General features: G+C 42.8%; 2 protein-coding genes across 2 annotated transcripts in view; one reads left to right on the forward strand and one right to left on the reverse strand.

The window, feature by feature from the left end:
* Positions 1–21,587, reverse strand: part of LOC135387838 (E3 ubiquitin-protein ligase listerin-like) — a 30,526-nt gene extending 8,939 nt beyond the window's left edge. The window contains exons 1-19 of the mRNA XM_064616996.1: positions 21,382–21,587; positions 19,862–20,065; positions 18,861–18,959; positions 18,540–18,770; positions 17,576–17,628; positions 16,617–16,788; positions 16,261–16,434; positions 12,195–12,385; positions 11,664–11,808; positions 9,012–9,752; positions 7,659–7,869; positions 6,563–6,720; positions 5,416–5,494; positions 5,161–5,311; positions 4,206–4,380; positions 2,386–2,667; positions 2,205–2,311; positions 1,959–2,075; positions 1,715–1,845 (exon numbers count right to left, since the gene is read on the reverse strand). Coding sequence (XP_064473066.1) covers positions 1,715–1,845; positions 1,959–2,075; positions 2,205–2,311; positions 2,386–2,667; positions 4,206–4,380; positions 5,161–5,311; positions 5,416–5,494; positions 6,563–6,720; positions 7,659–7,869; positions 9,012–9,752; positions 11,664–11,808; positions 12,195–12,385; positions 16,261–16,434; positions 16,617–16,788; positions 17,576–17,628; positions 18,540–18,770; positions 18,861–18,959; positions 19,862–20,065; positions 21,382–21,426 — 3,466 coding nt within the window. The 5' untranslated portion in view covers positions 21,427–21,587. The remainder of the gene's footprint in view (positions 1–1,714; positions 1,846–1,958; positions 2,076–2,204; positions 2,312–2,385; positions 2,668–4,205; positions 4,381–5,160; positions 5,312–5,415; positions 5,495–6,562; positions 6,721–7,658; positions 7,870–9,011; positions 9,753–11,663; positions 11,809–12,194; positions 12,386–16,260; positions 16,435–16,616; positions 16,789–17,575; positions 17,629–18,539; positions 18,771–18,860; positions 18,960–19,861; positions 20,066–21,381) is intronic.
* A 206-nt stretch (positions 21,588–21,793) lies between these two features.
* LOC135389815 (uracil phosphoribosyltransferase homolog) lies at positions 21,794–25,105 on the forward strand. The gene is made up of 7 exons (XM_064619842.1): positions 21,794–21,999; positions 22,164–22,206; positions 22,291–22,360; positions 22,444–22,506; positions 22,616–22,777; positions 23,849–23,947; positions 24,030–25,105. Exons 1-7 carry the CDS (start codon positions 21,833–21,835, stop codon positions 24,134–24,136), a joined length of 711 nt encoding a protein of 236 aa, XP_064475912.1. The 5' UTR covers positions 21,794–21,832; the 3' UTR covers positions 24,137–25,105.
* Positions 25,106–26,038: the final 933 nt, after the last annotated feature.

Raw genomic sequence — 26,038 nt, forward strand, 5'->3', positions numbered from 1 at the left:
CGTTTGCCGAGTGCTACGACGGCGCCTGCGCTTCCGGGACGCGATTTGATGAGCAGAAGGCACATGGTTCGACTCGAAGTTGCGCGTGGTCGACGGATTTTGTACTGGTGCAAAGCCTCCTTGCGAAATGCCGTGCCTTCCAAAAAATGTGAGTTGGCAGAGAGTCGCGTGTCACCACCCAATTCGACCCAAGTCGACGAATTACGTGGACGGGGCACATTCTCATGGACAATGTAGTTGAAGAATGCAGAGGGTTGGGTCAAGGTCCACTTGGAAGAAGTAACAGCAAAAATATAAAACACTGAAGCTTTCCTTTAATGGTTACAAGCTTTCACGCAGTGGACTGCATTTCGTCAGGAATTGGACAGGTAATTTGACAATGTAATAATAATAATAATTGGGTGTTTACGTCGCGAGACAACTCAGATCATGAGCGACGCCACAGCGGTCGGTCTGTGGGTTGCTCTTGCCCACCTGAGGGTTCTTTAACGTGCGATGAAAGCTCATCACACGGCACCCCGTATTTATTTGACAATGTAGTTCTGATAGTCAGAATGATGATTACTATGGCACTGGACCAGCAATGAACGAAATCATCGACCTCAAAAGGTGCGGAGCCTCGCGTGATATCTGCGGTTACGTTGTCCTTGGAAGAGCTTTCAACACAAAGCTTTGCCAATTTAGAGCTAGATAAAATGCTTTTGCGCTCTCAAGAAACGTGCGTGTTCAGCGGCGTTCAACATGGGCCGTTGCACTTTCGCTGACACGATTCGTGAAAGCTCGTATATAACAATGACTCTGATATAACGATCCCGTGTCGCGATATCGTTATAAACGGGCTCGACTACAAGGAAACATACGAAGTTCCGTTGGCTTGTGGGTTGTGCTATATTGGGCAGAATAAAAGATGCCATTCAAGGAAGCATGCCCTAAAAGTAAAAAACAAGGATCCTACATCCGAAATGCCAAACCTCTTGAGGCCTGCAATGGCAGAGTACTATTTGTTAAAGTTACAGAATCAGATTTGAACTGAAAGCTATTGAGAGAGATACACTGTCCATTCGCTCCTATGGGTACTGCAAGCCTTGTGTGAACTTGAGCTCGTCTTTAAGGAAGTTGATGGATTTTCCGTCTTGACCTTGTTGTTTTCTGTAAATCTTGTCCGCTTTACCAGACAAGTTCAGCTATATTTGAGGCATTGTACATGTGCGTCCGTTTTCGTCGTCGTTTAGCCTCAGGGCATTCGTAATATAAACGGTGTTGTTTTCTACACAGTGTAGTTTATCTCGTAATTTTACTGCACAAATGTTATGCATCAGGGTGAAGCAAAATATCTGTGAAGCAAAAAAAGCTCTTTGATATGACACTGGAAATTTGAAGCACCAGGAGTTAAAAACACTGGAAGTTTGAACAATCAAGGTTGTAAAACACTGGGAGTTCAGAACACTGAGAAATTGAAAGCGGGAGCTTAAACACTCCATGTTTGTAACACTGTGAGCTTGAAACGGTGTAAGTTCCAAACACTGAGACTTTGAAAAAATGGCTAAGAAGCAAGCGAGCTGGTGAAGATGATGCATAATGTAAAAACCCCGAGACTAGGGAACACGAAGGGACAGACACAACACGAAGTTTCAACACTGGGACTTTGACACCCTAAAAGCTGCACGTGTAACAAGCACCATTACTCGACTGGAAAGTACATGCTTAAACTTACTTGCACATCCTAGACTGGGATCCCAACACACAAGATGGCCCATGCACGTGGTAAAAACAACTTGCTTTAGTGAGTCCGGACAATATGGAAGCAGAGTTTGGACAACCAGCAGAATTTCTGCGTTCTCAGTCCTGACAAGACGCACACAGAAATGCAAATAATGATATCATATATCAATGCAATCAACAGCATATCAAGCACATCGAAATGTAAAACAACACTACAAGTTCTGAAATGTGCTCACAAGCCTTCTTTAACGTCTTCAAGATGTGAGATGCACAGGCGTCCTGCATCTGCTTTCGGCATGCTTTCCAAAAAGTCGGAGAGAGCTTCGAGCCAAATATGTTCGCCACGAAGAACCCTGGAAAATTGAAAAAAAAAAAAATCAAACGAAATTCAAAAATTGAAAAAGAAGCCCGACTCCTAATGTAAAGAAGCTCGACGTAAAATTTAAGGTCAGCGATCCGCGTTACCAGCTCAAGATCCTCACCTGTCGATAAATTTATGAAATAACTTCCTATCGTGTGGCTTTAGAAATGCTCTCAAAGCCAATCCGTCAGAAGCCGCGCGTGTGGCTTCGTTCGTTGTATCGCGGCGCTGAAAAGTAAGCATCATCATCATCAGCAGCAACAAGGACAACGCTGTTGTTACGATGACATCTGTTAACTCACAGAACAAGATGCTGTTGAAGAAAGGCACTTTGCCAAGGCAAGAAAATTGGCAGAGCGTAAGATTTCGGGGTTGCGCTCTTCCGCCACCACCTCTGATGCTGACTCGATATCCTCATCTTCCCGTGGCTCCCCCACACTCAGAGCAAGAAGACGGGTGAGGACGTTCTCCGTAAACCTCGCCACTTCTCTCAGTGCAGACTCAGAAACAGCAGGAGGCTCGTAGCTACTGGCCTGCAGGTACGGGCGTTTCTTCCGTTCTTTCAAGTGCAGGGGAAGCCGTTCCTGCGGTTCGTGAGAAAATGTACATCGTTGAACATGATAGAATCGAAAATTGATTGAACATAATTAGGGCCTGACTTTTTAGGGTTAAACCCGTATCCGCCCGATATTTACCCCCCCGAACGAAATCTGTAAAATTCGGGTTTAACCCGAATCTACCCGAAAATATCCGGGTCGCGTGGCACACTCATAAGCGTGCATTAAAATAAAGTTTGATAACATTGCTAAACATTAGTTCCATGTTAAGACAAATTTTTATTAAACAAAAAAAAATCATCCGAATACACCCGAATTCCTGACGACAGAATATGCCGTAACGGGATTTAACTCGAATACACCCGAATTTCCAAATGAAAAATGTCACCCGATATTTACCCCCTGAATTTGGCCAAAAATAAAACCTGAAAAAGTCAGGCCCTAAATATAATTGAATAGAAAATGATTGATTGAAAATTTAAAAAGTTCTGGAGTAGAATTATAAAGTTTTGCTTAATTTCCAAAGACAGATCTATCCAGATATATGTCCCTGCTTTTGCTCAATTGAGAACTGTTTCTACATGTGCCAGGTGTGTGGTACACTGCGATCCCATTAATTTGATCTCAAAGAGGACTGAAGATTTGTTGGAATAAATTGGAATAGGTTGGAATAAATTCGAAGTAAAGGGAGCTGCTCTCAATGCGAGCCTGACACACAACAGCACATATACTAGCTGCACGGGAGGCACTGAAACATCTAGGGGTAGAAATAATCTGCTATATACGCGGGTGTATTCTTTTCTTCAGCCGCAACTCAATCAGCGTCATTTGTGACGTTGAGCCCAAACCAATCGCGAACCTCGCAAACGCGAATATCGCCAGCCCATTTCGAGAATATCTCGGCTCTCATCCGCACATGTTTGTTGGCCGTGTTGTCAGTATGGAAGGTGTCGATCTCCTGAAAACAGCGAGGCTCACTTGCTTTGCCGACCACGAGCAGGCGCCATCGTTCCACATATTACGGTGATTCGTTACTTGTTCCTCTGGCACAAGCATCGCTTTTATAAGTAATGGTCATATAATGATAATAAGACAACACAACACTTGTCCAATACATGCCATCAGCACGCCAATGCAGCTGCGCAATCTCGTCCGAATAATCTGTTGATGTTCATATGTTCGAATTACTGTGTGGTTTTCCCCCACTGAAATATATGTGACTTCGACGGGACCTGAGCGTCAGTTCAAATTATCCGGAAATTCGAATTACCTGGAAATTCGAATTATCTGAAAATTCGAATTATCTGAAAATTCGAATTATCTGAAAATTCGAATTATCCGGAAATTTGAATTATCTGGAAATTCGAATTATCTCAAAATCCGAATTATCTCCTCGGATTAAAAGGGGATTACACTGTATTTCACACAGTGTGCAAGTACATGTCGGTATGCAGGAAAACAAGACAGTACTTTGGTACATGACTGTTACATAGCAACCTGCCCCTTACATTTCCTACCTAACTACTGTGGTACTTCGTAAACCTGCAGTACTTCACTGCACATACCAGAAGTGAGTGTCCCCTTGCCAGTCTCTCCCACTCTTCTTCTGAAGGAAGAACCAGGTCAAGTACGGTTGCAATGACTGGCATTGTGGCAGGATTACACTGGACATGATCATCCTTAGGGAGTGCAGAGTAGATACTCTCCAAGTATCTCGATGTGCACTCAATCAGTATGTTGCTGAAATTGCAGAAGGTTGTGCTGAATGTTACAAAAATACCATAGGATACAGCATGTAAAGGGTACAGCATTCTGACTTTGTACATTCTCCGAGTTTTCTGACAGTGTTCTGAGTGTTCACACTCACAGGAGTCTAGCATGACTATTATAATGACAAAAAAAAAAGATTCAGTATAGAAGTGGCCTACATGGACAAAAGTGTTCATAGAGATATTCTGTTAACCTTAAAGAGACACTTTTGACACAAAATATTGTACAGTAGAACACATTTCATTTTATATCTCACATGTGCACTTAGATGGCATATAGGTGAACAAATAGGTGAAGTAATGATTTGTTTGTCATTAAATGACCATTTCACGTGAGTGCTAGCACTGAGCAGGTCCAACACATGCACACAAACTATGCATCTACATTACACTAACTATGGAACGACCTTCTGAGCAACATCGCTACAATAACACAAACTTGAGAATTTTGTAATGCCATCTCTGTTCTGTTCTCACAGTTATTATTGTATATACTATTAATGTATATCACATGATCCATTTTCATTGTAGTTTATGATGTTGTATTTTCACCATTTTTCTGTACTAAATGTGATGTACATATACTCGTGACGCTGTTTATTATTGTGACCCACTCCCCCCATGTAATGTCCCCGAGGGACCTTTGGAGGTATTCTGAAATAAATGAATAAATAACTGGTTTACATTAACAGCACGTCTCACAATGTTTAGTAGTACACTGTCTTTTCTATTTTTTGAACTATATACTAACCACTTTTCAGACGACAGGTCTGTCAGGAGCTGCGAATGAATCGAGGAGGAAATTTTGTGAAGCACACCGTCATCCTTCACAAAGCCTCCCTGCGCCTTCACGATCGTATGCACGCCCTGCCGCCAAGCCCTACCCACTTTTTCTGTGATGCCTGCACATACAATGAGAACGTCGTTCAGATGCACTGGCGTCCTTTGGCGACATTGCTCACGGTAGATTAGCCAACGTAGTACTGATGAGACAGCTTGTGCCTACCTGACGCAGCTGCATTTTGACAGTCGAGGAGAAACAGAGTATGCAAGAGATCTCCAGATGAGGCAAGGTGGCTGCAGTCCTAATAATGTTTTCACAAAATCAGCGTTCTTGTCCACAAAATGGTACATTTTGAATCATATCCTACCTTGTAGCAACATATCATAACTTGTAGCAGCACATCAGCTGCATATACCATATCTTACAGCAATATACTACATACCTGCATGTCTTACCTTATATTCAAGCGACATATACTTTACAGACACAGGTCGTATTGTATACCCACATATATAGTTCCTTAAGGCAGCATACCCCATCTTACAGCACCATATCCTGCACCACGACCTCTCATAGATGCAGATCATACATACTTTATGGCAGCATATCATAGCTTATAGCTACACTTCTGCCATTATATCTAGAAGCGGTCTCTGTTTGAAATATCGGCTACTCACGACCGTTTTTTTTTTTATCAATCCAGCATTATAGTCACATGACTTACTTCACAGCAATGCGTACTGTATTGTATATCTGCATCTTGCCTTATTGTTGTACACCGTTCCTTACTGACAGTACACATGATATCTTATTAATCAGTGATGGCCAGTAGTTAACTACATGTAGTTAAACTACCTGATTGTAGTTAAAAAGTAGTTAGCAACTACTTGCAGAAATGTAGTGTGCAACTACTAGCTAAACTGCTATGTTGAGAAGTTAACTACAGTAGTTAGGTTACTGCAGGCGCCAACTACTCGTACTTCCGATTTTGCCGCAAAGCTTTACGGCACGATTGTGCTTCCGCCTTTTACCTTGAGCTACACGTTTGATGAGAATGGAGGTGCAGAGCAATTGTGCCGTGCATGTGTACTAAAGCTTCACTTTCATCACTGCCTGTGATTCATATTCAGGTGTTCAAGAACACTATAGAATGGGATTGGTGCTGACAGACAACGTTGAGTAGTTAGAGATGTACTTAAACTACATTGCAATAGTTAAAGTAGTAGTTTTAACTACCTCACCTGAATAGTAGTTGAACTACCAGTTAAACTACTCCATTGCGAAGTAGTTAGTAGTTATAGTTAAACTACTGTAGAAGTAGTTAGTGGCCATCGCTGTTATTAATATATTGATATTCTTAATATCCCACCTGGTAGCTGGAAAATAAGGCAAGCGTCACATCACAGACAAAGTTGACGGCCTCCCACAGGTCTTTCTTCTTATCGGGTTCCGCACTTGCAAACCTTTGTAGTGACTTCTGAATTGTTGCCAGAATCGCACTCAAGTCACTCGATGAAATCAATGGCTCTGAAATAGCCCAGAGTCCCAAGTTGTTCAGCATGAGTGCACGCAGAAGACTAAACACATGATCGTGATGTTCACTGCACTACAAAGTGTGGCAAAAATTTGTGCAGCATGCGCTCAAGGCAACTATGCTTGCATTATCATGAACATCACCCGACACTGTATTTCGCGTGAGCGTGCAACACGTCTCCTGCGGCGCTGCACGTTGTAGTAACTGTCCACATCGACCCAATCGGATTTCTATGGATTTCCTTGCAAAACGCCGCGAAATTTCGAGCAAAATAAGAGATTCCGCGGAATCACGGAAAACCCGTGGCATTATCTATCATAAAAGGTTGTGGTAAACTTCTTCTGCGCCCATTCAATAGAAGAAACCTGAGAAAAAATGCAAAGAATTCCACATAACTGAAGCAAATTCCAACCTTCTGTGCGCCAATGATGTATACAACCTAATGAAACAAGTAGAGCCCCGGAATTCGTGAGTTATCCTTGATATAAAACCAAGAACAGTGCATGCAGGAAATGCTATGGTCCTGTGTAGGGATAAATTAATCAAATTAATCTAGCTGACGCAGGTTATTACTACTGATTCATTACATACAGTCAAACTCCTTTATAGCGAACACCTTTTTAACGAAAATACCACTACAGCAAATTTTTTTGCGGTCCCGCTGGAGCCCTATAGGTCCAATAATGGACATCCTTTTTAACGAAAATACCTTTACTGCAAATTTTTTTTGCTGTCCTCTGAGTTTCGGTGTAAAGGAGTTTGACTGTATTAGTTAATCTAATAAATAAAATAATTATATTAAGTTAAAAGTACACTGAAGTAAATTCTGCACATTCTAAACCTCGCTGACCTCTCCCATCGAAAGTGCCTCCCAAAATTTTTGTCTTTGCGTATGCAGTACGTGTGCAAATGCAACCGTGACTGCCTTTACCGGAGATATTTGCCGTCCCAATGCTTGCCCTGAGGATCCTCCAAACATGTTCCATGTCTGACTCTTCCAAAGTTGTAGGGATCAGCTGGCTTGCCAGGTCCACAAGCTTCTGCACCAGCTGTGGGCCCTGCAGCCACTTTTTCATTCCAGGATGACTTTCCCAGCATGCAAGGCTTTTCTCCAAGACAACTGCAAACACGTGTCTTCCGCTCTGTGCATTACCAGTAGAAAAAAAATTAAAATTTATAGCATTTTTTAAGTCAAAGTCTAAAGTGTTTCTCACAAATTTCAGCAATTATTTTGACGGCTACTTAGGACATCGGTATTATTACAAACATACAGGAATTCTCAATCGATGTAAGATTGAAATCTTATATCTAGGACGTAAAAAGCGTGACCTTACATTTCTTTTCAAGTGAGCGCATGGATCATTGAATGGTCCACGCTTGCTGGAATCCAACGTTTTTTTATGCCGCCGTAAGATGCTTTAGACATCCTTTGGTTTTCAAAATATCTGAAAGTTCCTGCCTTAATCCTGTGGACTGCGCACTAACACGTACTCATTAACTATGAAACGAGGTGGCTGATACAGATGTAAATATTTTCGTTTCTTTTAACATTTTTAGTTTGATGTTAACTAACACTGTGTAAAAAAAAAGCATTTGTTTTGTTGTTTTTATTAGTCAACTACGCTGCGCTTTTATGCTCGTTACAGTCAAATTCCTTTACAACGAGACTCGGGGGACAGGAAAAAAAATTCGCAGTAAAGGTATTTTCGTTAAAAAGGATGTCTGTTATTGGACCTATAGGGCTCCAGTGGGACCGCAAAAAAATTCGCTGTAGTACTATTTTCATTAGAGAGGTGTTCGCTACAAAGGAGTCTGGCTGTATATCTGTGCTCTTTCAGTTGCGCCATTAAAGTATGCCATGTGCTACTTATGGGTAGGGCCTGACTTTTTAGGGTTAAACCCGTATCCGCCCGATATTTACCCCCCGAACGAAATCTGTAAAATTCGGGTTTAACCCGAATTTGCCCGAAAACATCCGGGTCGCGCGGCACACTCATAAGCGTGCACTAAAATAAAGTTTGATAACATTGCTAAACATTAGTTCCACGTTAAGACAAATTTTTATTAAACAAAAAAAAAATTCACCCGAACACACCCGAATTCCTGACGACAGAATACGCTGTGACGGGATTTAACCCGAATACACCCGAATTTTCTAACGAAAAATATCACCCGATATTTACCCCCCCGAATTTGGCCAGAGATAAAACCCGAAAAAAGTCAGGCCCTACTTATGGGCACCTTAATTAAAACGAAATGAAACGATACGTCAACCACCACTGACCTCGACAACACTGTCGAAGAAGACCACGACTTCATCCGTCTTTGCAGACGACGACACGGTCAGCAAGCAGTCCACCGCGTGCCCCAGCACTGCTTCGCGATCGCATTCCTGGTCTTTCTTCGCCTCCAGTAGAGGGCGCAACACTTCCAGTAACGCGAACGCCGCCGTGCGTTCTGTTCCGCCGGGAGTGCCGAGGTCTTGCAGAAGGTCCCGAACGAACGCGTCCGAAGATGCGGAACGTAACAGCGAAGAGAGCGCCTGGACGTAAGCCTCGTCTCCGGACGATGTTGCACGTTGAAGCGCCGCGGCACACAGTTTCGTCGTGTAATTTAAAATGCTTCGATGACCTTCCAGTATCGAAGGCAACCTCTTGAGATGCGCGACCGATTTTGTCGCTCTAGCCACGACTTCTTCTTCTTCTTCGGAGGGCAGGGCGATCGTGACTCTCCTCTTGACTTTTGGTGCCGACGGATTGTGGATTTCGTTGATGAGACCGGTCAGGCGCTGGATCTGCTTCGTGTTCGGCGGGTCGGAAGAGAGAATGTCGAGTCCGACTTTTTGTACGTGGTCCCAGAATGTGGTTAGCATTTTTTGGAAGGAAGCACGGTGAGAGGGGTCCAGTTCTGCGGAAGAGCTCTGTCGCAGACAGTAGGAATGGAGTTCGGCGACGTTGTGGTACAAGGTTGAAGATGAGAGTCGGTTTTTTGGGTCTGTTAAGGAAGTGTCCAGCAGGGAGTGCAGCTGAAATGTGGAAATTATTTTGAATTTGAATTTATTCAAGATATGCGAGTGTAAAATTACACTGGCTATGTACAAGGGATGGCCTAAAAGCAGCAAGACAATATCTAATTTTAATCTTTTATTTCATAAAAGACAATCTAAGAAACCGCATGTACAATCAAAGCCCGTTTGTAACGATATTGACAAGAACGGAAAATCCGATCGTAATACTAACAAAATATCTTCGTACATGAACTTTCGTGCCGATTGGGAATGTATATACAATAGAATATACAATTTCTGTGCTATAGGATGATAGTTCACTTTTCATTGGTTGCGTTAAAGGGAGACTTAGAAACAATGTGTAGAAAAAAATTGTTGCACATCGTAATTGGTGCATAACATCCACTGTATACCTGCCATCAACTCTGTTTCTTCCTCATGTGACAAATTATGCCTCAAATAAGTAATCAATCAATCAAAGCAAAACAGGAACGTGGAGAGGAGGTTGCAGAATTTTTTCCCTCCCAAGGCCATCGCGTTAACGTCACTCTGCATGCAACGAACAAGTAGAACAAGTAGTACTTCGTGGGGATTGCGCAAAACTCCGAATAATCGAGCAGTTCGAAAAAACAAATTTCGCTTCAAAAGTCAGCTTTATTAAGTACTAGTGTAGTAACTGCAAAGCTACTAGAACAAGAATTAGGCCAGGTTCACGTTGGCAGAGCGTTTAATGACCAGCTCTCCGGGAACAGCTGAAGAACAGCTGCTGATCAGCTGTGGGCCAGCATCAGCAGGTCACGAGCCTCGCTCCGTCATAGCTCGGTCGTCGTCGTCGTCGTCTACATCAACTAGTAGGGCAGAAAAAGTTGTCGATGCTTTCTTAACGGGCAGTCTTATATCCCTGCCTGATAATATTGGCTTCTACTCTGCCATGTAGATCTACATTCCACAGCTGCTACTTTCCGAAGCGATATTGTGTACGGGTGAAAGCGCCGCAGTCGCCTTCATATAAGTTCCGAGTTTGACGGATGCGCTAGGAGAATGCAAGTCGTCGATATCCCGAACACGTGCTGGGAATACTAGATCAAGACAACTTTCCGCAAGTCGGCTTCACCTAATGCCTGCGTGCTTTAGGTGAAGCTCGCTTTACTTTGCAGGTGCACAGCACGTGCTCGGCTTCGCGAAGCGCCACGACAGGACTCCTTCGCTCAAGAGTATTGGAAAATGAACAACCACTGCCCATTTTCTTGCCTCAATTTTTTATATTTGGTTTCCTCGACCGGCGCATTGCGTCATGCGCACGTGGTGAGCTGGCGACCGCTCGGGACGCTCGCGGGCTTTGCAAAGCGTGTCCGAAATATCGAGCGACGGAGCTGCACGGCATCCAAAATTTTGGATGCTATTATACATTAACTCTATGGGGCCCGTGTCCGTTCCGCGAACGCGACCGAATAATCGAGCATGTCCGAAAAATCGGTCCGTATATACCACGCCGGTCGCAGCCGCTGTGTTGCATTCCCGAAACGAAACAATGGACGAAGATTCGGGATTAGATCGCTCAGACGCTGATAGAAAGAAACAGTGTTTAGTCGGCTTCCAGCAGTCAGGAAATAGCGCAGGAATGCGTGACGTTGGACAAACACAGAAACAAAGAAGTACTTCCATCGATGCTCGGTGGGAGGCAGACTTTTCCAAACTTCAAGAGACGTTTTTATGATTCCCCCTTATTTTTCGAGCGAGATATTTCGCAACTGCTTGCTGTTCGTGTAAATGATTGTGGGAAATACCGCGTGCTCAAAATGCATTTGGTTGCGAAGTCTCCCTTTAAGAGCAGGAAGTTAGCCATTTATACAGTACGTATATCTCATCTGCTTATAATTCGTGTGAGCACCAGTAATGCGTAACATATGTACAACATGAGAAACTTACTTCCACTGTGAGGTATTCCCGGATAGCGACAGCATTGTTGTCAGACCCCAGGTTTCTGGTGAGGGCATAGCGAAGGCACTCCATGTAGGCTTGCACGATGGCATTTGTTTCAGACGGAATGTTGTGAACTTTGGGCTCTGCCAGACTGCATGTAGACCGAAGTACGACATTCAAGCGGTTGCGACAGGTCACCCCAGGTTATCTCAGATAAACGTAAAAGACGGTTCCTCGCACCGATTTGAACCTCAACTGAAAGTTTCACAGCGAAGGGGGTCATAGAAACGGGGTAAATGGGCAGCGCGAATACTGAAACTCGTGGCGCTGCGACATCACAGCCCTCGCCTCTGCCAGTAAGGCAGTGCAGTAAGGCAGTGCAGAAGGCAGTATGAAACAGCATCAGTTCTCACACAGGATTTTCAAATTTTCACTGTTATCAGAGGGCCAATCTACATTCAAATGCAGCAATGTACAACAGTACGCACAAGGATACAAGCACATTACATAATACATAACCAAAAGATACAAGCTTACCCTTCCCTAATGTTGGCAAAGAAAGCCTCGTAGAACCCTGCCCCATCCCCGATTACGTCGGCGGGGATGAGGCTCAAGAAAGGCAGCAAGTTGGGATAGACGTGGGTCGCGCTACCGAAACCACCTCCTTTCAGAACTCGCCACAGCTGCGGAAGCACGGCTTTCCTGGCATTCACGTGTTGCCAGCAGTCCTTCGTTCACAGGAAAAAAGAAACATTTACCCGAGTTTACATACATTATTGTTATCGACTGCACTCGACTTGTCTAATACCCCTGTCACACGAGCAGTCTTCAATGATCATTGAAGTCAATGGCCGTTGAAAGTGCACGTAATGCCACTCTGCTTGTCTAATACCCCTGTCACACGAGCAGCCTTCAATTATCATTGAAGTCAATGGCCGCTGAAAGTGCAAGTAATGCCACTCGGCTTGTCTAATACCCCTGTCACACGAGCAGCCTTCAATTATCATTGAAGTCAATGGCCGCTGAAAGTGCACATAATGCCACTCGGCTTGTCTAATACCCCTGCCACACGAGCAGTCTTCAATTATCATTGAAGTCAGTGGCCGTTGAAAGCACGATCTACTAGATTATAACGACCATGTCGTGGGCACCCCTTCCCAGCGCCGCTTTTTTGGAAGCTAGCGGTGGCGCTACTCATCGTCCCAGTTATTGCTTCCTCAACTTCTACAATACTTTGTACTTCAGCTTACCTTAGTATATTTCTGTACAAGCGGTGGACGTTCCACAGATGTTTCATTCTGGGGTTGATCACCATCATCATTTTACGCGTTTTCATAGGAGCTATCGCTGTCGTCTGCTACGGTAGTGGTGGTGGTTAAAGGGCTCGCCGTTGTCGGCCTCACATATGTGGGCAATGTCACGACTGACGCCCTGGGGAATGTGAGTCCTGGGCCGACTTCTAAGGGAACTGTGCTGACATATGTCTGAAAGCGTCTGAGGAAAACCCAGGAAAAACCCCCAGACAGCACAGCCGGCACCGGGATTCGAACCCGGGTACCTCCCAGCCTCGACGTACATACGCTTCTGCGCGTTCAGAATTCAAATTTCCATCGTCCAATCGTGGCGTGCCGACAAGTAGCGCCCCTGGCGGATCGTGTGGACGGGCTTCTCATACGGGTTGCTGATAGTGACATGGTCGTTATAATCTACTAGGTCGTGGTTGAAAGTGCACGTAATGCCACTGAGCTTGTCTAATACCCCTGTCACACGAGCAGTCTTCAATGATCATTGAAGTCAATGGTCGTTGAAAGTGCACGTAATGCCAGCAAGCATGTAGCGTGTCGACATGTTAGGGTGCATTGGATCCCATGCCCCTTGAGAAGTTGACACGCTACACGCTTGGTGGCGCCACGTACATTTCCAACTGCGATTGGTTTCAATCATCATTGACAACTGCCCGTGTGAGAGGGGTATTAGAAAAGTCGAGTGTCTTCTATTAGCTGATACCTTAACTGATATTTTAGCTAATATTCTTAGCTGATGTTTTAGCTGACATTTTAGCTGATATCTTAGCTGCTATTTTAACTGATAGCTGACATTTTAGCTGATATTTTAACTTATAGCTGACATTTTAGCTGATATTTTAACTGATATCTTAGCTGATATTTTAACTGATATCTTAGCTGATATTGAGCTGATATCTTAGCTGCTATTTTAACTGATATTTTAGCTGATACCTTAACTGATGTTTTAGCTGATATTTTAAGTGATATCTTAGATGATATTTTAGCTGATATTTTAACTGATATCTTAGCTGATAGCTTAGCTGCTATTTTAAGTGATATCGTGGCTGATATTTTAGCTGATATCTTAGCTGCTATTTTAGCCGCTATTTTAACTGACAGCTGATATCTTAGCTGCTATTTTAACTGATATTTTAGCTGATACTTTAGCTGCTATTTTAACTGATATTTTAGCTGATATTTTAACTGATATCTTAGCTGATATTTTAGCTGACATTTTAGCTGATATTTTAACTGATATCTTAGCTGATATCTTAGCTGCTATTTTAACTGATATCTTAGCTGATATCGTAGCTGCTATTTTAACTGATATTTTAGCCGATATTTTAACTGATATCTTAGCTGATATTTTAGCTGACATTTTAGCTGATATTTTAACTGATATCTTAGCTGATATCTTAGCGGCTATTTTAACTGATATTTTAGCTGATATCTTAGCTGATATTTTAACTGATATCTTAGCTGCTATTTTAAGTGATATCGTGGCTGATATTTAGCTGATATTTTAGCTGATAGCTTAGCTGATACCTTAACTGATATTTTAGCTGCTATTTTAAGTGATATCGTGGCTGATATTTAGCTGGTATTTTAGCTGATAGCTTAGCTGATACCTTAACTGATATTTTAGCTGATATCTTAGCTGCTATTTTAGCCGCTATTTTAACTGATAGCTGATATCTTAGCTGCTATTTTAACTGATATTTTAGCTGGTAGCTTAGCTGATATCTTAGCGGCTATTTTAACTGATATTTTAGCTGATATCTAGCTGATATTTTTGCTGATATCTTAGCTGATGTTTTAAGTGATCTTAGATGATATTTTAGCTGATATTTTAATTGATATCTTAGCTGATACTTTAAGTGATATCTTGGCTGCTATTTTAGCCGCTATTTTAGCTGATACTTTAGCTGCTATTTTAACTGATATTTTAGCCGATATTTTAACAGATATCTTAGCGGCTATTTTAACTGATATTTTAGCTGATGTTTTAAGTGATATCTTAGATGATATTCTAGCTGATATTTTAACTGATAGCTTAGCAAATCTATAACAATAATATGCAGAGCAGAATTTAAAAATGGTAAGATAAGCACCATAACGTTTATTGAACATTAGGCCTAGACACTGATAAAAACAAAGCATAAATGCGGGCGTGGCGGAGCTCCAGAATGGAAAAAAGTCCTAGTTTGGGTAAAAGAATGCTGACCTTGGTGTATTGACCTGTTTTTCCTCTGTCTCCCATGGTCCTTTCCCTCTCAATTTTCCCACGTCTGCAGTGTATGGGTTCCCGGTTTTGTGTGTAAAGTAAAGGAAAGGAAAGGAAATGTTGTTGCTGGTTTTAAGTCCTTCTGTGCCATCCACTTTTCTTTTTGCCCAAACTGAGGCTTTTTTTACATTATACAGTAGGCACTATGCACTGTATGTAGAGCCTGAAGTTTTAGGGTTTTACCCGATTCTTCCCCGAATTTGCACCCCGAATTGAAGGTTGCCTCTTTAGCGTGAAACCCGATTTTTACCAGGCAAATTGCCCTCTCTGGGATGTCTGTAGGAATGCACCAACTTACTTGTTTGGCAGAAAAATGCAGTTACATCACCGTTTGTACCAAACCGCTACAGTTAGTTTGAATAACTGAGCCCAATTTCTCCCCGGTTTCAGCGTAATGGAAGTTTTTTTCACCCAAATTCGCATGAATATAGTGCACATGTCTATTTACCCGATCCTAACCCCCCGAATTTGGAAAAAAATATTTCCTGAAAACTTCAGGCTCTAACTATAGGTCCTGTGTGCTGCTATTAGCAAGGTATTATGCACTAGGTGTAACTATCACTTGCGCTGGAAATGCTAGTAGCGCGCATTATGCATAGGGCCTGACTTTTTAGGGTTAAACCCGTATCCGCCCGATATTTACCCCCCGAACGAAATCTGTAAAATTCGGGTTTAACCCGAATCTACCCGAAAACATCCGGGTCGCGTGGCACACTCATAAGCGTGCATTAAAATAAAGTTTGATAACATTGCTAAACATTAGTTCCATGTTAAGACAGATTTCTATTAAACAAAAAAAAATCACCCGAATTCCTGACGACAGAATATGCTGTAACGGGATTTAACCCGAATACGCCCGAATTTTCGAATGAAAAATATCACCCGATATTTACCCCCCGAATTTGGCCAAAAATAAAACCCGAAAAAGTCAGGCCCTAATTATGCACTAGGTATCGCTGGGAAGCAATTCTACGGCTGCAAAGAACCATCAACTAAAGCCCTTTTTAAGGATAAATTTTACTGCGACACTCACAGGAACGGAAGAGAGTAAGGCTAGTGACGTCTCCCAAATGGCGACCGTGATGAGAGGTTCCGTCTCAGCGAGAGAGTTCAAAGTGACGCCGCTGAGCTGCTTGGCGTGCTTGGACGCCAATTCGGGCACGTGCTGGCACACGGACGTCATCAGGCCGTACCAAGACTTGCGAACCTGCAGTTTGGGTTGCATTAAAACGTGCCGCAGATTGCTGAACGTTTCAAAAGCCCCTAGCAACCTCAGTTCCGAGTTTCCTAACGCAAACTGAATGAAAAATTTAATTCATTTTCCTTTTTTCGCGGGCCTTAATGGTGTTCATGTTGCGTAAAGAACGGTAGAGAGGCGTACAATATTACCGTGACTTCCGTATGTTTGGCAAATTTCCAGAATTTGCTTTCGTCCAAGATGGCGGTCAGGGCAGTAAGGTCCGGCAGGGGAGACAGATTGTCGACGAGCAGCTTGAGGCCTAGAAGCGCGCAGGTGAGGCAGCGGAAATACTTTGCTTCCTGTTCCTCTTTTGGAAGCCCCCTTCAGAACACGAAAAACCAGCCTCGTGTACAAGTTTTTATTTGTCATTATAGAATACAGTCAACCCTCGATTTATGAACCTTCGATTTATGAACCTTCGATTTATGAATGCCCTCGTTTTATGAACACTAGCACGAGGAACCAAACTTTTTACATGCATTTTTCCCTCGTTTTATGAACCTCGATATTCGAATAATGAATGGAATTTCTGGGAACCAACTAGGAGTTGCCCAGCGTTTCTGCCCTCAATTTATGAACTGATCATTCCGAGGTCAACAGAAACCTTCAAAGGGATAATTCTGTGGTCTTATGAATGACGCCTGAATGGACAAAACGTTTTCCAGGTATTGCACCCTCGGTTCTTAACCCCTCGAAGTCCGAACAACAAACGGGCTTTTGCAGAAGTGTTCCTGACCTCAATTCACGAATAAGGTGTCCGCTGTCACCCGGAGATTAATAAACGTAGGTTAAAAACCCCGGAGGAAATCCGAGACCATCTGAGTGCAAATGTGCTGACATCTCCTCTTTCCAAGATTGATACAGCAGAAGGCATGGTCGAAAGCAAAATTACACAATATATTGTATTATAAACACAATACCAACTCGGAAATACTGTTCCATTTGCTCGATACTACTCACTTAACGGAATTTTCGATTTATGAATCCCTCGATTTATGAACGATTTTACGGGGAACCGAGGGTGTTCATAAATCGAGGGTTGACTGTATATGGTTTATGTATGTTTGATCTAGAATCGCAGTTCCCGAAAATAAATCGTAACACTCACTTTGAGTCGGGTAGTGTTGTCGGGACTTGCACCAGTACCATGTCGCTGCAGTACTGGAATGTGAGGTTCTTCCAGTGAGCAAGTTCCAACGTGAAAATTCACCGTTTACTAGTAATAAGTGTAAACATCAAAAAGCAAACTTGTTTACAGTGTCTAGAAAGCAGGACTATTCAGACACTGAAATTTTTCAAAAAAAGAAAAAAGAATCAAATACGTTTTGCTTCTTAATATTTCGGTTTCCGAGGAAACAGATCTGAGATTGGCTCTGAATTCAAGCTTTGCTTATCTCAACACATAGTGTTGTATTATCACTTATCTGTCATACCCTTCAGAAGCCTGCACTCTTAAAACGAACTTCACCACATAGCACAGTGAAGGCCAACTACTGCACGTAATCATACTGTTATCACTCCTGGTTTGTGGAAAGTGCTGGGTGTGCGACTTTTTTGTGACAATTAACATACTAACTGCACAAGTCTTGTAAATAGGCATACTCCTCCTGTTTCTAACCTATCGGGGGGGCAGATAAGTAGTATTTAAAGAGATTGAAACATTCAAATAATTTGTTTTACTAAAAAACAATAATTTTAGACGGAGTCTCTCCTTCATAAGCAGAATGATGTCACATAGGATGGTGGTTGGATAACAGCATGCTTGCGGTGAAGTATTGTTTTAAGAGCGATACCACAAATCATTCGGTGCTCCTCACACCGTTAATAAATGACTGCTAGGTTAAATTCTTTTTAATTAATAGAATTAAAAAAGCTATTCTTTCTGTGAAAAACTATAATAAATATAACTATAAAAAGCTATACTAAACTAAAAACTAAATTATATATACTATACTATATATACTACTATACTATACTAAACTAAAAACTGTAACTATAACAAATAAAAATATAAAAACTAATAATACAATGTATAATAAATAATCATCAGCTAGACAATTAAAAACACTCACACCAAAGATTTCCTGGGCAAAGAAAGACAGGACCTGCGCCTGTTTGGCCGACGGAAACGCAGCCGCGAAGGCGGCCCTGGCAGCAGACGCAGCCGGAGCGAACGGATCGCACTGAGACGCAACCCACACTCCGACCATTGCCTTTGCGTGGGGCGCAAGGTTACGTTTGACCTTCAGGCAGAGCTGCTCGTGGGCCCGATGCGTTGCCTCTCTCACTCTGCGGTCGTTGTCCTGAACGGATATGTGTAAGCCTCAGAAAAAGGTTGGACACTTATTCGAGAGAAGTTTACGCACGTGATTCGTGCAAACGAAATGACTCACAACGGCCAGCTTGTTGTAAAGTCGCGGCCAAAAGGGCAAAGCCCCCTTCACGGCGTCGGCGTCTTTTTCTCTGATGACGTCTACCAGTTCTTGCAGAGCCTAGAAGACGGCAGCACTAAGGATCGGATAATCCTCTCGCAAAAGTGTGTAATTACACGTTGAAAATGTTGGCATGTGGTATCTTGCGTCGAGATATTTTCTTGTAAAGAACATGTCTGATATATGGTATGGTACATCACACATGCACACACACAAAAAAAAAGGAAGAAAAAGAGTGTTTTCACATTTCTTGAAGCTATGAACACGGGCCAGTATCATGGACAACACCACGAGGAACAATGTCAGTTGACTGCTTGCCGCGGAAAATCGCTGAATTTACGAGTCGGTGCCGCGGAATTTTGAATTTGCCGGGGCAGAAAACTGGGAGCCTTAATTATGGAGAACGGTTATAATTCCAGATGAGGAGGAAACCTTTGTATGTCCTCAAACGCCCAGTGTAATGTCCTGCAGTATGGTACTAATTGTACAATATATTCAGTCTGGCATTTCTAATATGTTGCCATCAGTACAATACTCCTAATACGTTATCTTCAGTGTGGTCACGATTGTACATTATGCTCAGTATCATAGTGGTGGTACAATACCTTCTGCATACCACCCCAGTGTATTATAGTCAGAACAGCGTCGTTAGGATGAGAAACTTGGCATACGGGTGCAATATCTTATCATATCTCCAGTGTCGTATTGCAGCATACTATCTTCAATCTAATATACCCGACATGATATTTTGACTTTACATCACCACCAGTACTGTATCTTAACATCATATCTCCATTGCATTATCCCACAAAATAAAAGAAGTATACAAAAAGTATACAAAATATAAAAAGTATATAAAAGTATATAAAAAGTATACAAAAAGTATATAAAAAGTATACAAAATATAAAAAGCGTCAGGCACATTTTGTAGGCGCACACAGTGAAGTCGGTAACTAGGGTACCTTGAGCCTCGTCGTATTGTCCCTCTTGGTGAGTTTCCGCAGAACCAGGCGGAAGTCGCTGTCGACACTTGCATCAACATCATCGCCCGTGTGCTGCCCTGTTGGCGGCACATAATCTCCAGCCAGGCCACCAAATCCAACAAACCCTGTGAGCCCGGTGCCGCTTGCGGACAACAACTCTGCGCTTCTGCCACTGCTTGATGGCTGCAAACGAAAGGGACAAGCAACATCATATTCATCATATCACATCATATCATAACCGTGTTGTATGTTGTCGCAACAATGGACATCGCGTGAAAACATTATATATATGGGGTGTCGTCTGATATGGGGCGTCGTCTGATATAGGGCGGCGTCTGGTATAGGGCGGCGTCTGGTATAGGGCGGCGTCTGATATAGGGCGGCGTCTGGTATGGGGCGGCGTCTGGTATAGGGCGTCATCTGATATGGGGCGGCGTCTGATATGGGGCGTCGTCTGATATGGGGCGTCGTCTGATATGGGGCGGCGTCTGGTATGGGGCGGCGTCTGGTATAGGGCGTCGTCTGATATGGGGTGTCCTCTGATATGGAGCACCGGCTTAAAGGGCTATCATGTGATAGGGCGTGTCGCCGTCCGATAGGAGGAGCCATCAAATATGTAATGGCTGGTAAAATGTGTCTGCTAGTACAGTATGGCATCTGACATGAGGTGTCTTCTGATATAAAGAATTGCCTGATGCAATGTGTCGTCTGCTGTGAAATGTCATGTCGTACAAGATGTCGTCTGATGCAAGGTGCTGTGTGACACGGGTGACTTCTGACATAAGGTGTTAACTAACACGTAGGTGCTGTGTGGTACAAGGTGTCCCCTGACACAAAGCGTTGTCTGATGTGAGGTGTTGTCTGGTGTTGTCTGGCACATGACAACTTCCGCCATAAGGTCAGATGCAAGACGTCACCTGCTGCGAGATGTGTCACGCGATATGAGGTGAACAACGGGAGTCGATTTCTGATATGAGGTATCTTGTAACACTGAGGTGGCGTGTGATACAAGGTGCCATCTGATGCGAGGTGTTGTATAGTGCAAGGTTGCATCTCAGCTTTGTACATAGACGTCACCAGTTTTCACAATGCGATGCAGTGTAGGTCAGCATACATATTGCACTACGTCATCTTTTGTACAAGGACATGGCGGTTTCTTTACAAATACAACTGCTGCGATATAGCCAATGACAAATCGAATACATTGCAGATTACAACAAGGTGGAGTCCCAATTAAGCGTGCGGATATCAGCTCACAATCTTTCCGACAAACGCCCTGATCAACGTTTCAACACCTCAGGCATGTGGCTTCACCTCACAAACTGCAACAATCGACTGTTTGTACACGGGCGTAAGTGGAGATTTCTTTTTACTGGGAGAGAAACAAGCATGCCAGCAGTTTTGTGCATGCGTCTCATTCAATGTCGACAGAGCTGCTGCCTGTAATTCGAGCGTCTGAAGCATTTTCTAACACACGCCGACGTCGGTGTGTTACGTACCCGAGCATTTCCTTTCGTTCGTTGTCCCTTCTTAGGGCCTCCCATTCTTCGGACTGGTAGGTAATACACAAAAGATTCGCTCGAAAATCACTGATGTCAGTTCTTCTCAAATATGTATCAAAATTTTAAAATCAACGCGCTATTCTTGCTACTAAAATGTTACGATCGAGCAGAAGTTACTCAGCGGCCACTGCGGCCATTGCAGAAGGTTGCATTTCCGGTTGCATAAGTTCTTGTTTCAGAATAATTTGTAACTGAAAGAGCATGTAACACAAAACTCATGTAATTATTATTATGGTGCTTAACAAGTCCGTCAATAAGGTACAATAACTGTTGTGGTAAGGCGAACCTTTTTGTTGACAATCCTAACGAGGAGCGCGATAGGCACACGTTTATTCCATCGTCATCAGTATTATCGCGATACCGAAACAAAATAATTTCGACAAGAAAAATGTCGGAGAGTGAAGAGCCCGATGTTATTAAGGGAACAAATGTTATGAGAATGGTTGTTTCGCCGACTTTTTCTTCCACGCAAGTACAGTTAACACTGGGCCCCAATCTTAAAGTCATTCCGATGAACGATCAGGTGAAGGAGCTTCAGACAATCATACGAGACAGGTAAGGACGAGAAGACTCACACAATCCTGTGTACCTTGTTTCTGTTTTAAATATCTTTCTGTTGTCGCAAAGATTATAATCCAGTTGCTTAGGCCAACGTGCACCTCATGAACGCCTAATATGTGACCTATGAACATTTGTCACTTTATTTTTATTTTTTTTAGAAACACCAGCCGAAGCGACTTTGTATTCTATGCCGACAGGCTGGTGAGTTGCGCATTTCGATTGCATTTCTATGACCTACGTGTTACACTTACACATGTCGAATACATCAGCTTTACCACTGTGCAGATACGCCTTGTCGTTGAGGAGGGCCTCAACCAACTTTCTTACTCGGAATGTTCAGTGATAACCCCAGTTGGTAATTGTATAATCTTTAACTTGAACTCTATTGTTACATAGCGATGTGTCATACGTAATATCCAACACGTGACACATCCTTAGGATCAACGTACAACGGTGTCAAGTTCCTGAAAGGTAGCTGCTGCGTGAGCATTATCAGAAGCGGTAAGATTGCTAGATATAATCTGTGATCATATAATTAGATGAGGCAATGACTCACAAAAGGACGAACGCAACATCTTGGATTGTTTTTTTATTCATGCTCTCTCCACAGGTGAGGCAATGGAAAAAGGTCTTCGAGATTGCTGCAGATCCATACGGATTGGGAAAATCCTAATCCAGAGTGACGAAGACACCCACGAAGCAAACGTCGTCTACGCAAAGTTTCCGGTGGATGTCGCTTCGAGAAAAGTCCTCCTCATGTATCCCATCATGAGTAAGTGCGAGGCATAATTTACGGTAATGTGTGAGTTACAAAAAAAGTAACTAAGCTACTGTTATCCTGCAAAAATAGCAACTGAGTTACAGTTATTGTTTTTGGAATATAACTAGTTATAGCTATGTACATTAAAGTCACTTGGTTACTTTATGGTTACATTTTTTAAAAACCAAATAAATGTAACTCAGATGCAGGCATGTGTGAGTTACAAAAAAAGTAACTAAGTTACTGTTATCCTGCAAAAATAGTAACTGAGTTACAGTTATTGTTTTTGGAATGTAACTAGTTATAGCTATGTACATTAAAGTCACTTGGTTACTTTATGGTTACATTTAAAAAAAAACAAATAAATGTAACTCAGATGCAGGCATGTATGAGTTACAAAAAGAGTAACTAAGTTACTGTTATCCTGCAAAAATAGTAACTGAGTGACAGTTATTGTTTTTGGAATGTAACTCGTTACAGCTATGTACATTAAAGTCACTTGGTTACTTTATGGTTACATTTTTAAAAAAACAAATAAATGTAATTCAGAAAATTCGTTTGAACACTTGTACTGTCCAACCATAGTTATACCGTGTTATCAACGGGATCTCCCATGGGTCAGTCTAGGGCCATCCTTGCTGTACACGACATGACAAAATTTGTGAAAAATCAAAGATTATGGGCAACGCTGTGTCAAAGTTGCCACCAGTTCTACCTTGCTTGCGAAGTACAGCAGCAAAACTACATTGCATGCGCATAACACTGTGTCAAAAATAAAAGAAGTCGGCTACATAGTCATCACGAGCACTGAACCAGTCGGAAACATAGACAACTGTTGCTCGACAAATTGAGTTCCCACCAGACGTCGCCCGGAGCCATTTTGACGCAATTCTACTAGAAAATTATTTAGCATTAATTAATTAATTAAATATTTAGCATTCGTTGTCACACATATACCATGATGTGCTGCATTTATAAGCAACAAGCTGTTATCATGCGTGTCAGCGTGCTGCATTACGGTACCTTCAACCTCTTTTGTATGCTTCTGACGGGAATGTTAACGCCGTCCTGTTACGTACCCAGGTACCGGCAACACAGTCATCAAAGCCGTGAGGGTACTTCAGGAGCACGGGGTTCACGAGAACAACGTCATCTTGCTGAACCTCTTCTGCACGCCGCACGGTAAAAAGCACGCGACATATCCCCTTCCGCTGACGCAGTCCGCTCGATTGTTGCCATTAAAGCTACAATTTTTTCGTTGCAGCCGCTAAATCTGTCCTGTCAGCCTTCCCGCACCTGAAGATCCTGTCCTCGGAGGTTCATCCCGTGGCACCCAACCACTTTGGACAGAAGTATTTTGGAACGGACTAAACTTTATTCTTGGACGGCCGGGTGTGGAGTGCGAAAGAAATAAGTTTTGTATGAATTTGAAGCGAGCACATATTGCCATGAAACTGTCTCATGGAATGACCAATGCATTGTATATCCCATAATGGTTGAGTGAATCGTACGTCAGGGCCAACGGGACAGGCGGGGCCGGCGAGAGAAATTACGGGCTCCCGGGGATGGATCATGCTTGTGCGCCTCCCTTACGTTTCAGTAACACAGTCCCAGTATTTCTTCTTTATATCATTATGACATGACATTATATGTCATTATGACATTATATCATTATGAGTTGTGTGTCCCACGGGATCCCGGGCACCATCCCCGCTTGCCCCACCCTCTCGCCGGCCCTGAGGACGGGGGCTGAAACCGGAACAGAACCGAAAACCGCTTGGAACTGAAACGTTTTCAAGAGCTGTAACCGGAACGCAAGCGCAATTCACTATCGTCAATTAATCGAAACCGTAACCTGAGCCGAAAAAATGTGATTTCGGTTACCAGTTCACATGAATCGGTTCAAGCATGAACACGAACGACTCGGGATGCAATACTGTGAACATATTTTTATTCGCGATGTATTGAATTTCGCGAATTGCGCATTCAGTCATTTGTGAAGTTATTCGCGAGTACAATTTTTTGCATTTTTTTTAAGTGGTTGCAAAATTCACGAAAATGAACACATCACGAGTAAAAATGTGTTGACAGTATTTCTGTTGTTTTACAACTCTGATTAGTGGTGTAGTACGTGCTTCTGGTAAAATAGAGACGCTTCGTCATGTGTTTTTTGTTCGTTTTCGCTCATGTGTGTTTCGTTGTGTAGACACCATACCATCTTATTCGCTTGGGTCCACGATCGGATGACTTGCACGTTGTGTGACATGTATTGCATACATCCCTTATGAGGCTATGAACTGTATTATTGTTATCATTTAAGATACAAAGTGTTGCACGTTGTTTGTTTCCACATCTGTTTGCTTAACCGCTGAACGCACACATTTTTTCTTGACTTGTATCTTGTTACAGCACGAGCGAAACGAAGGTGCACAAGATAATAGAGACCGCAACTAATTATTTTTACGGGGAATGTCGCAAACTGCAAAAGTGCGTCGAAGAAAGAGTTCACTCTTTCTTCTACGTGGCAGACGGCACTGCACCACCCTTTCGGAGCACAACGGATGAATACGTTCATTTTTAGCCGTTTGCACTTTGTAGCTCTCTTTGCGACATCCACGCATCCTGCAGATACAGCCTAGAGAAAACCGAAAAAAAAAAGTACCGGTTCAACTGTTTGAATACTGGAAACTGCAAATATTAAAGCGGCAAATCCTGCAACCGAAACCGCTTTCAGAGTTGTGACACTGAACTCTAACTGATCCGACAATCGTTTTGGTTTCAGTCCCTGCAACAGGATGCTCTGTCACAACTTACAAGTGTAACAGTTTTACAGATGATAAACATGTACAATGTAATACAAGTTGCAGAGAGTCAATCAACAATTAGGACAAAGATAAAGCAGCAGACAGACAGGTTATGCTACCGGCATTGTTTAGCAGCTTCTTACTTGTAAACCCAGTACAACAAGTTATACATGTGACAAGGAACACTAAATATTTAGTAGTAAAAATCTTGTAAAATTGGGGCAAAACAGCTCGGGGGTGACGCTGGTGGGAAATAATCCCCAAAATGAAATCCTGAAAATGTCATAAAGGACGCTACGAGGACTGCCCAAATCAAGTCCTCGGCTCTTGCAATGGCAGTACGAATGATGTCCCGCAGTATGTCATTCGGACTATCCGGGATATTTTATGGACGTCTGATTATCCGGTTGGTGACATCTTATAGACATCCTCAGGATGTGTCGTGGTTTGGGGGGGGGGGGGGGGGTGT

Source organism: Ornithodoros turicata, chromosome 3 (genome assembly GCF_037126465.1).
Source record: "Ornithodoros turicata isolate Travis chromosome 3, ASM3712646v1, whole genome shotgun sequence".
NCBI lineage: Eukaryota > Metazoa > Arthropoda > Arachnida > Ixodida > Argasidae > Ornithodoros > Ornithodoros turicata.

Excerpts from the sequence above, each read along its gene's own strand:
- LOC135389815 (XM_064619842.1), top strand. The coding sequence starts at position 21,833 with ATGTCGGAGAGTGAAGAGCCCGATGTTATTAAGGGAACAAATGTTATG. Across the intron at positions 22,361-22,443 it reads TTCAGTGATAACCCCAGTTG|GATCAACGTACAACGGTGTC; the intron begins GTAATTGTATAA and ends ACACATCCTTAG. Across the intron at positions 23,948-24,029 it reads CCTCTTCTGCACGCCGCACG|CCGCTAAATCTGTCCTGTCA; the intron begins GTAAAAAGCACG and ends TTTTCGTTGCAG.